The sequence below is a fragment of the Lactuca serriola genome, chromosome 3 (genome assembly GCF_051521515.1).
Source record: "Lactuca serriola cultivar US96UC23 chromosome 3, Lser_US96UC23_V15, whole genome shotgun sequence".
Taxonomy (NCBI): domain Eukaryota; kingdom Viridiplantae; phylum Streptophyta; class Magnoliopsida; order Asterales; family Asteraceae; genus Lactuca; species Lactuca serriola.
The window spans coordinates 121559021-121570216 of record NC_136410.1 but is presented as its reverse complement, the minus strand read 5'-3'; the positions used below and the strand labels follow the sequence as shown (position 1 = coordinate 121570216).

The 11196-nt window shown below is 33.0% G+C and overlaps 2 protein-coding genes across 3 annotated transcripts; one reads left to right on the top strand and one right to left on the bottom strand.

Annotated features, from left to right (window-relative positions):
- Positions 1 to 5569: 5569 nt before the first annotated feature.
- LOC145093117 (uncharacterized) lies at positions 5570 to 7227 on the bottom strand. The gene is made up of 4 exons (XM_079031165.1): positions 7015 to 7227; positions 6475 to 6824; positions 6324 to 6366; positions 5570 to 6255 (listed from the first exon to the last, which is right to left on the bottom strand). Exons 1-4 carry the CDS (start codon positions 7133 to 7135, stop codon positions 5807 to 5809), a joined length of 963 nt encoding a protein of 320 aa, XP_078887291.1. The 5' UTR covers positions 7136 to 7227; the 3' UTR covers positions 5570 to 5806.
- A 1496-nt stretch (positions 7228 to 8723) lies between these two features.
- On the top strand, positions 8724 to 9790 carry LOC145093116 (carboxypeptidase). 2 transcript variants are annotated; one of them, XM_079031164.1, is made up of 3 exons: positions 8724 to 9071; positions 9267 to 9429; positions 9554 to 9790. In XM_079031164.1, the coding sequence occupies exons 1-2, from the start codon at positions 8795 to 8797 to the stop codon at positions 9419 to 9421; spliced, it is 432 nt and encodes a 143-aa protein (XP_078887290.1). In that variant the 5' UTR covers positions 8724 to 8794; the 3' UTR covers positions 9422 to 9429; positions 9554 to 9790. The 2 variants fall into 2 exon arrangements, with proteins under 2 accessions (XP_078887290.1, XP_078887289.1); XM_079031163.1 differs by having other exon boundaries at positions 9267 to 9790.
- The last annotated feature ends 1406 nt before the right edge of the window (positions 9791 to 11196 follow it).

Below are 11196 nucleotides of genomic sequence, written 5' to 3'. Positions count from 1 at the left end.
AGAAATGATTTTTATGGTCTTTTGGACTAGATAAGGTATTCTGGAAAGTCCCAACGCTCGTCTTAAAGGATTAAGAGCTTAATGCTCACATAACAGTTCTCACCACGTGAGGAGTATAGCCTCACGACGTGAGCACGACGATGTCCCCAATCTGAGACCCTGAGACGAGTAAAGCGGGTTGACTTGCTATGTCAACCCAAGCTGATTTGACTTTAACGACGTGAGATGAGGAAGCTCACGACGTGAGGACAGAAGGATAAGAAGGTTGAGCCATTTCCTTGGACTATGCTACTATGGGCCTATTGGATTATTCTTTTGGGTGTGGTAGTGGACTAAGTCACTTGTTGGAGTTAATGAAGGGTCCATTAAAGGAGTTGGGCCCAATTTAGAAAATTAGGCCGTTAGTGGGCTTGGGCCAAGCCAAAAAGAATTGGGCTTCATGCTATGGACTTGGGCCTAAGTCATGGACTAAACTAGATCAGTGGTAAAATGGTCATTTTACCCTAAGAAGGATTATTGGATTTTAACTAAGTATTAATTATGATAATGATAGTTGGGGAGTCGCGGAAGCAACCATTAGAGATTCCTTACCGAGAGATTCAGTTTTCAGCATTGCGAGGTGAGTCCTCTTCCAGTAGGAACGGGTCTAAGGAACCAAGGCCGGCTCATTTATGTATGTTAGCATTTCTGGGGTCAGCCCGATTTAGTTATTCTTCTCTATTTTCTAGTTTAGTTTTTTGTCCCTTGTTACTCGAATTCTTTGTGCACAAAGGCACAAGTTGAACCTGCAAATTTACAAGATGCATAATTGTAATCAATAAGTTTCACACCAAGATTATCGCTTCTAAAGATGGTGAAATTGTTGTATCAACCATCAAGCCTATAAATTTTAACATAGTTAATAAAAAATTTAAAATATAGACTCGAAAAGATAATTTTACGTTCCACCGCTACCACCATGGTAGTAAATTGGTAATTCAAGTAGCATGTATAGGCTAGTATTTAGAAGCATTTTGGTAATAACCCAATATACCCATTGGAGGGCAGCATCGCGGGTCTTGTGTGACAAAAATGTCTCGTTGAAACTATAGGGAAATTTTAGGGAAAATGACTTGTAAGGGTAACAAAGTATTAGACTTGTACAAAAAATATCATTGAACTTTTTTTTGTACACACATCACCAATCAACTATAACTTCTGTACATATATGACCATTAAACTTCATATTTGTTCAAAAAATATCATTATATTACCGGTAATAATAGGTCATTAGCCATGTAGCATGCCACGTGGCTGCTGACGTGGATTTTACTGTTTATTATGTACACATTATACCATTAAACTATTTTTTGTACACATTATACCATTAAACTTTTTTTTTTGTATACATTTTACCATTAAACTTTTTTTTATACACATTTTACCATTAATGTTATATAATTTATTGAAAAAAATATCATTTCAAAAAATACATATTATTACATAAAAGTAGGTTTCCCATCACCTGATGTCGATTTTACTAATTTTCTAAATTTTAGTAAGCTTATCATTATAAGTCATTTTCCTATCGGTAAACAATAACATAATTTCAATGCACTTTTTTAATCATCAGCCACAATCAAGAAGAAGAGGGGGGATTATAATAAGGTAACATGTACAAAATGTTTCATGAGTTTATAAGTGTGCCTCAAATCGTAGTTTCCTAAAAAAATGACTTATAAGAATATGTTTATTAGACATTAGCTAAAATAACGAACAATTGAGTATTTCTTCGCCGCTCCGGATAAAAGTCTCAAGTTCAAACCTTGTGGGTTTCAGTTGATGTATGACCAACATAAATTCACAATGTAGTTGTAAAAGAAAGTCCTTAGTATCATTGTAAAAAACAAACCGTTTCCCCCAAACCTTACAAAATCAGGGAGTCACAATAGGTGATGGAAAACCCATTTTATGTAAAAATATGTATTTTTTGAAATGATATTTTTTTGAATAAATTATATTAGATTAATGGTAAAATGTGTACAAAAAGTTTAATGGTAAAATGTACACAAAAAAAAAAGTTTAATGGTATAATGTGTACAAAAAATAGTTTAATGGTATAGTGTGTAGATAATATACAATAAAATCCACATCAGCAGCCACATGACATGCCACATGGCATGTTATGTGGCTGGTGACCTACTATTACCGGTAACATAATGGTGTTTTTATTGAACAAAGGTGAAGTTTAATGGTCATATGTGTACAAAAGCTATAGTTGATTGGTGATATGTGTACAAAAAAAAAAGTTCAATGGTAGTTTTTGTACAAGTCTAATACTTCGTTAACCTTACAAGTCATTTTCCCGAAATTTTATAGAGTCGGTTCATGATGATAAATGAATCTCAATGTGGGTTGAATAAAGAGCACTAGGAGAAAATAAAGTAACATAAATAAATTATAGAGATGATAGAAATTTGTTGGATAGGACCCATAACACAAAAATCAAAACTTCATTGTGAATGGTGTCGTCCAACAGTAAGGAGTGATCATCTCAAATGAGAGATCATGGGTTCAAGTCTCTTAGAAAAACATATATGATATTTAGGAATAAGTTTAGATAGTTTGCCGTTTCAAAAAAATTGTGTCATCCACAAAAATTTTGAATGAAGGAAAGATTGAGATGGTATGGACATGTCCAAAGGAGGCACCGATAATGAAAATCAGGAGGGCGGAGTTGGTGACGGTTGATGTACAAGAAGGAGAAACAAGACCATGAAAAAGTTGAATCTTTCTGAGGAATTGACCTCCTATAAAAGGGTGTGGAGGGTAAATACTAAGGTAGGGAAGTAGTCTAGGTCACATTATACATGTCTTTTTTGTTTGTGTCATTTGTATAGTTTTTCTTATCCGGTTACCTTTTTACATGTTTTAATTTGAAGTTTATAGTTACTATCTCCTTTCTACTCGTATGATTGTATCCTCTTTTTTGTGAATATATGCTCTAGCGTTGCATCAACTTACTCAACCCCTTCTTTATGCCTTTTTACACATACACATATAAATACGTTGGAGATCATCAATCTGACATAGTTTTGGTACCCCTACCCTTACTCCCCTACTGGAAGTGTGATTGTCAACATCCGTTAGGGAGGAGGGAGTCGTTCCCTCCCAACCCATCGAACCCACTGTTACATCAATTTTTGTCTCTTCTTTTTCTTCAACTTTCACAACCCACAACACATGGAAATCTTATCTTTTTGAATCCATTCAACCCACTTAATTAAACAAAATACAAAACAACTAAGATACAAGTTTTAAAACATATGGTACAAGAGAAAATAAGAAAGAGAAAGTAGAGAGAGATGATGAAGTGGGTTAGTGAAATAAATCAATCCACTCGTTGAAGCGGGAATGGTACCACTGATAATTCTATAGCTAATTAAGATTTTACCTTTGATTATTTTGTATTTTTTTTAATTGAGTGGGATGAGTGTGTTAAAAAAGATAGGGTTTCCGTGTATTGTGGGTTGGGAAAGATGAAGAAAAATAAAACATAAAATATGATGTGGCAGTGGGTTCGGTGGGTTGGGAGGGAATGACTCCCTCCTCCCTTACAAGAAAAACAACTTTTGACGATGACATAAGTCGACACTACAACCCCATTGGACAAGACATGTTCTTGCTAAGCGTTCGTTGTTGTTCCTTCATAGTTATAGCTCAAATTTCGCCCTCGATACATTCGTTCCTATAGATAACCTTCTACCGCTCAACGATTTGTCGACAAACGATGTCCATATAACTATTAATATTCAAAAAAATAATAAATAAATACCCATAACGACGACCTGCCCTCTCTGTATCCACTTATCTGTTTTATATTTTTATTTTTTGTTCCTTTCTAGTTTTTTTTACCAAAATATAATAGAAATAAATTCAAATTTCCTTATTTCATGACCATAAATCTAAAAATATGTATATCTAATACAAAACATTAAAATTTAATTCAAAACATTCAACTTTTATAATACTAGACCAAAGTTATTAGAAAATCGTTCAAATTTTAATATCAAACTATAAATATAGCCAATTAGAACCTTCCTCATCATCTTCTTGTTGGGACAGATCGTATAAGACTTGCATTAGATCCTAGTGGAATTGCATTGACGGTAGTTATTGGTATATAGGATTTTGAGCCCAAAAACGACTGATTTAGACTCTCTTGCATCTCTTGAGATTGTGCACTAAATTGTTGACACATTGCTTGCATTAGTGTATTAGGTTGGTAATTACTAGAAGCATATTTAAGCTTCCATCCTAATCCATGAGCGTGACAACAACGTTCATCTAGGATACACTTCATGAATTCAACCTCATCGATCGAAGATGGATTGTATGATGATCAACCCTCCTGTCTCATTGCATCAAACTCTAACAAAATATTCCTCTCCATTAAACAAATACAATAACATCATACCAAATATTAGAAAACATTTAGCACCATGACTATGATTGACATTCGTCAATACGATAAAAACATAAACCAACTCGACCTAGGTAGTAGGGTAAGTCGAGTCGAATCCACTAGGAATTTATGGTTGAAATAATGCGTTTGATATAATCAATTAGCTAAATTACAAATTGCAAATATGTCACCAACAATTGTAAATTAAAGTTAACAAAATGTTAGAAAGTTTTGTAATCACAAAGAATAAAAAAAAATGGGGTTAACAAGGGGAAGTATAATCGTTTTTTGTTCGGTTGTTTAGATGATTAAAACTACCACGCGTAACTCCACCTAGAAATCTAGGATCCAACTTAATTACATGGACATAATTAAAGTTAATTATAAATTTGGGCATACAATATACTGGATCCAAGAGCTGTTTGGGATTGTTTTTCATGTTAAAAAGTTCTTTTTAACAAAAGTCATTTTTGATTTTTTGGTTTTTTATAAAAAATAGTTTTAAAATGTGTTTGGTTTATTTTTTGACTTTTCAAAAGCTAAAGTTGCAAAAAGTCACAAATTCATGACTTTTCAAAAGTTTATATTTGTTCTTGCCTAAAAGTTGTTTTAAAAAACTTTTTAAAATGCCCAAACATCTTTTTTAACTTTTAGCTTTTTGGAAAAACTAAAAGTTCTAAAAGTCATTTTAAAAGATTTCTCAAATACCCTCCAAATACTCTCTTGGTCCCTATGTTTATTGAATTATGTACAATTTATGGTTTGACAATAATCTATCTTATTATTAAAGAGAAATGATTCGTACATAACAATTTTTCTATTTACACAACAATTTATGTTTTATAGGGTTGTAAAATACAATATTTTAAAGCATAAATTGTTGTTTATAAAGAAAAACCTATTTACTAATCAATTCCCATTATTACACCATTGCAATGTTAGACATTCAATATTACAAATTAGGAAGATTGTATGTTTTATTTAACTATCTTACTTCCTACACTATTTGAACTTGCAACAATAAGTGAATTGGTACTATAATATCTTAATTGAAATAGCAATAAAGCACAAATTCAAATACTATTAACCGAATAATTAACATGAAAACGTTACCATACAAGAAAATTGTTCGGAATCAAGGTAATAATCAAAGTGTTTTCATCCTATCATAATATAACCTTACAAAAAGTAATCTAAAACCTCATCTCCTTAAAGACTTTTATATAGTTTTTACCAATTATTGCAATTTTTAACCTAAAGATTCCATAACCAATTACCATTTGATTTTTTAGCTTATATGACATACAACAATCTTGCTAATACTTTTACTCAACTTACAAGAACCGAAAACATAAAAACTTCTTAAATAGAGTTTACAGAGTCACCATCACCATCACTGCTGTCACTGTCACTGTTACTGCTACTCCCACTGCCACTTCCACTACTACTACTACTACTCCCACTCTCACTCGACGACCCTTCTTTTCTTTCCTCAGCATTCACTTGTGCTCTAAGGGCTTCTGCAGCATTAAGACCTTCATCCCCTTCATCATCACTAACATCAACTTCTGCAATTTCATCATCACTTTCGTTTTGATGAGGAATGTTGATGTCAATTCCAGTGAATGCTTGTTGTTGCCTTTCGGGTTCTGTTTCTGTTTCTATGTTGATATCGATTTCTTCCTCGTCATCATTGAGTATGTCCAGCTGTTCGTCCAGGTCATCATCGTTCTTGGGATCTGGTGATGTGTATAAAGAATTTGATGGGTTGAATGGATCTTCAACAACTTTTTCTTCTCGGGGTTTCCCATCTGGGATTTCAAAAAAGATTTTTGTTATGATTGTGGTAAACAGTAAAAAATTGGAAATAAGAACATACCATAGCCTTTAAAGTTGCCAATTTCAATTCTTTCAACTTCAACCTGTACAAAAAGAGTTCAATTCATGCAAGAATCAAGAATCAAGAATCAAGATAACATTTTTATGGTTAAATGTGTGAAGTGAAAATCAGAATTGAAAGAATAACTTACTGATGGAGGAAGTAAGTTCTTGTTTGAAGATTGAGATTTTGATCCCTTTCCAAGTGGTGGTGAACTGGCTTCAGGTGGTGGTAAAGTGGCGGCAGCCACTGCTGCAGACTCGCCAGGTTGGCGGACATGTCTCAATCGCTTAACTGATCTGTGAAGTCTTTCTAACCTAAAACTTGTTCCATCGAAGAACAAAACTGCATCGTTGTCTTTGTAATCTTCGCTGCTACCTTCAAAGCTCACTTTGGGTTTTCCTGGGAGATTGTTCTGGAATTCAACAGCGACCTTGTTATCTTTGGTTTTGTGCAATTTCCCAGGTTGGTTTTTATCGATAGATGCTGGCTTAAATTCATCTGAAATACCCAATTGCTTGAAGATAAACATTACATTCGAAATTCGTAGATTGTTAATTAAATTTCAGCGAACAATTTAACACTCTATTACAGAAAATCATATTGGATGCATAAAGAAGTTGAATAATCTGTCAAAGAGATCAAATTTTATTGGAAATAGCACGTAGAGAAGACAGATACATATACTTACAGCGAAGAGTGCAGAATTTGGAGGAAGGATTGTCTTGAAAAGAGGAACCTAGGGTTAGGTCAAACCATCGATCGACCGGTGGAGCTGTTAAGGGTTCATCTCGCTTGTTGCTATTTGCCATTTATTGAATCTTATTCAACCAATTACACTGTTTGATTGAAGTAGAACGATCACAAATTGGAGCCCTAGAGAATCTATTTGGGATTAAGTACAGATGGATCCGTGTTTGAATCACGGTATTCGTTGTTCGTTTTAGAATAATTGCAAGAATAGTCCTTTGGCTTTGCAAACTTTCAGGAAATTCCCATGTTAAATTTTGTAGTCATGCTTACATCCTTGTTTCTAAGTTTATTGCTTATGAGGACCTTTAAGTACCTAAATGTATTATGATATCACAAGAGCTTACACATCTTATGTATATGATAAATTAAGACATTATTACAGGGTTTTCTGTTGAATAAAGCTACAAAAAAAAAAAGTAGACAATGAAGAGTAATTATGTAAATGATAAAATGAATAAGACTAAAGAATTTATATTTAAAATTGGTTTAACCAATAATTTTTTCGCCTCAAATAATATAAAAAATCGTAAATTGTAAAATTAAAACCAAAGAAATACAAGTAAGTTAATATTTCTTAAACTATAGATCAAACTGAAATACAACTAATGAGTTAAATTACAAAAAATATGAATATAACCAAACTTACGACATAAAATGCATTTTTTCAAAGAAAATCATTTTTCAGTAACACTTATTTATAATGCGCATAAATCGTAACAATAATGCCGTTAGATTAGCCAATAACCTTTAAATAAGCTAAAACCCATAATAATAAATTATCATCAAGACATATTTAAATACTTATAAAGAGCTCACATTTTAAGTTATAAACCCAAGAGAAATATGATATGATATTCTCACATTTAAATGTTTGATTTTATTATGTCTATATAGGAAGTTAATCAGACAGCTAATATCTCGAGATACATGCTGCTTTTCTAATAGCTTATTAAAGCATCCATAATGGTAATTTGTAACTTCAAAGAGAGAGTTAAATGGGATGACAAGTCTATTTGCTATTAAATGGATCAAATGCAGTCTTAGGTACGACCCGAGACCCGTATCAACTCCCCTAGTATGGATGTTTGTTAAGTGTTTTTTAACGATGGGTCGCCTAAAGGTTGAAGACTACAAAATTGAAACATGGGTAAACTTTATTTTAAAGTGTTTGATACCAAGTGTTGCCTACCACCACGCCATCTTGATGGTTGTTAAACTTTTTTTTTGTTGCTATACCGATAACGACACCAAAAATATATTGAAAAAGATCCCTTGTTATGTATGCTCTAAGCTCTCAAATAACTATTCACCTCATCACTCTAAAACAATTCGTAGAAAATAATTAGTATTGTATAACTTAAAACTTATAGAGAAATAACAATTGTAATTCACTATCATATATAGAAAAAATCATTATTTATGTTTAAAATTATGATGAATGAAGAACTATGGTGAGCTTAAAATAAGTGAAACTTAACGGTGTAATATTGTTGTTAAGGAAATATTCAACTATATGGGTATGAAGTATGAACTTGAATATTGACTTTAGTAGCAAAAAAGGAGGGCATCATTTTGAAAAATAAATCTAAAAGGGTCCATTTTGCCAAGCTATAAAGACCCATCGTTTGTCCAGTTATAGTTTCCCCAAATTATATGAATTTCATCACATCAAAACCCTAGACCATTCATAGTTCCTGAAACTGGAATTGGTAATTACGATGCAAATCTGTTCAATAAGCTCGTCAGTTACGCCACTACATGCTTCCTTCGTTCATCAGAATTCCTTAAAACTTCATCACTTTCCTTCCTTAGTTGGATTGTCAACGCGGAATTCGCAACTGCGAATTCATCGAAGTATCAAAAGATACTCGATTCAATGTTCGGTAGAAGAAACAAAGCCGGTGAGCTTGAGAACTTGTAAGCAATGTAAAACACAATTCGATCCTTCTCTCAATCATCCCCAAGCGTGTCGTTTTCACACTGCGCATTTTGGCGGTAATCAATCTGTTTTTCTGTTTTTCGACACCATTAATAACTGATCTGTGTTATCCTTTCTAATGTTTTACATTTGGAGATGTCATTTTTCCTGTAAATTGTACATGTTGAAACTCGAAAGGGATGAAATTTGTTCATGTTAAAGTTTTTGTTAATCTCAGAGTTGCGATTGTGACTAGTTTCTTGAATCTTCAGGAGAAACCAAGAGGAAATTCGAGAGTGTGTATAGTGGAGGCACCATGAATACGCCTGAATCTGGTAAAGTGTTCCAGTATTGGCATTGCTGTGGATCTGAAGATCCCTTTGACATTGGCTGCACTGCTTCTCCACATTCTTCATATGATGATTGATACAAAAGGTTTATTACTTCATTTCAACCCAAATTTCTTTGATCTGTTGTATCACCTATTCAAATTCTATCTTGTTCTTGAAACACATGCTAATATGAGTCCACTATCTTCATTGGATTATTATGACAATAGGCAAAATGACAATTTTGCCCTCAACCTCAAATTTATACATGCTCTGCCCATCTCATGAATTGTACGATTTGGTCAATTTTGCCCTCAGCCTTCATATTGGAGACCTGTACTTTGGCTAGTGATGCAAAAATGTTGTAGATGCAATGTGTATATCTTTAATAATTATTGTAATTTGCAAAATATAAACAGTTTTTATGTAATTTGTGAGATATTGATATTATAGCATCATTTGGTTCACGATTAGTTGTTGATTGCTTGGTCGAATGGGTTACAATTTGTAAGATATTCTCAATTAGGATTCAGTCTCATTTTATTATACATAATTAAAATTTTTGATTGTTTGTTAATTACGTTTATCATCTAAAAAAATAAAAAAAGACTTCTGTAGTTCACGAGTTGACACTTATTTATGAGCTCATAGATTTTAGTTTTAGTTTCATTAACCATTTCTTGCAAACTCCTTATTGTGATTTGAAGTGTTCATTAGCTTGATAATGTTTGATAAATCAAATTCCATAAGATGATTATTTACTAAGAGATAATGAGAGATCCATAGTAGCTTGGGTTCGTAATGCTTTTTATGAGTTCAAAGTTCCAACAATATAAAAAGTTGGAGTAAATTACTGAAATCGTCCTTATGGTTTGGTCAAAATTGCACGTTTGGTCCCTAGCTTTTTTTTGAACTCGGATTGTCCCTGTTGTTTGATTTTATTGTGTTTTTCGTCCCTTACATACATAAAGTTAGGGACCAAACGTGTAATTTTGACTGAACCATAGGGACGAAAAACACAACAAAATCAAACCATAGGGACGATCCGAGTGCAAAAAAAAATTAGGGACCTAACGTGCAATTTTGACCAAACCATAGGGACGAGTTTAGTAATTTACTCAAAAAGTTGTTATACAATGAGACGCATGAATTCATTCAAAATACTCATGTTTTTTATTTATCAAAATCAAGTTATTTTTATTAATTCCGATTAAATACCAAACATACTTTTATTGATTTCCTCATTTGGGAAACTAATATCGGTATAGCATGAGCCACACATGTCTTTGTTTTCATATTGTCGGTGGAACACCGTTGCAAGAATGACAATATGCGATGAAACTTCGGCGGTATCCAACTTGCATGATGAAAAACATCCTACAACACAATTGCGAATAAATATAGTTTTTTTAATTTGGGTAAATATGATATTTTAAAATTTTATGAAGAGTATAAATGGTATTTTAAACTTTGATTTATAAGAGGGTTATAATAATCAATTCAAGTGTTCGACATCATTTTTTTTATCAAGAAGCTGAAAGTTTGTATGTCAGAAGTATTAGAGTAGAGTTGTAATAAACTGAGACTCTGCACCTGTACACAATCGAATATGTGTTGTGAAGGTTTTTGAAAAAAGGAAGACCATAGGAGCACGGGAGTGAAAAGAAAAAAATTGTGTGAGATGGTGTTGCCAAGGCCACTCCCCTCTATAACATCCACCACCACACCAAAACTGCATCATTGAGGTTGGTGTACACACAGTGTCAAGGGTGTCACATCACCATCACGTCCTAGGCATTACCATTATAACATATAGCCTAGGTTGTGGAAAATGTTGATTATATGACATTGAGATGAACATTTTTATGTGATG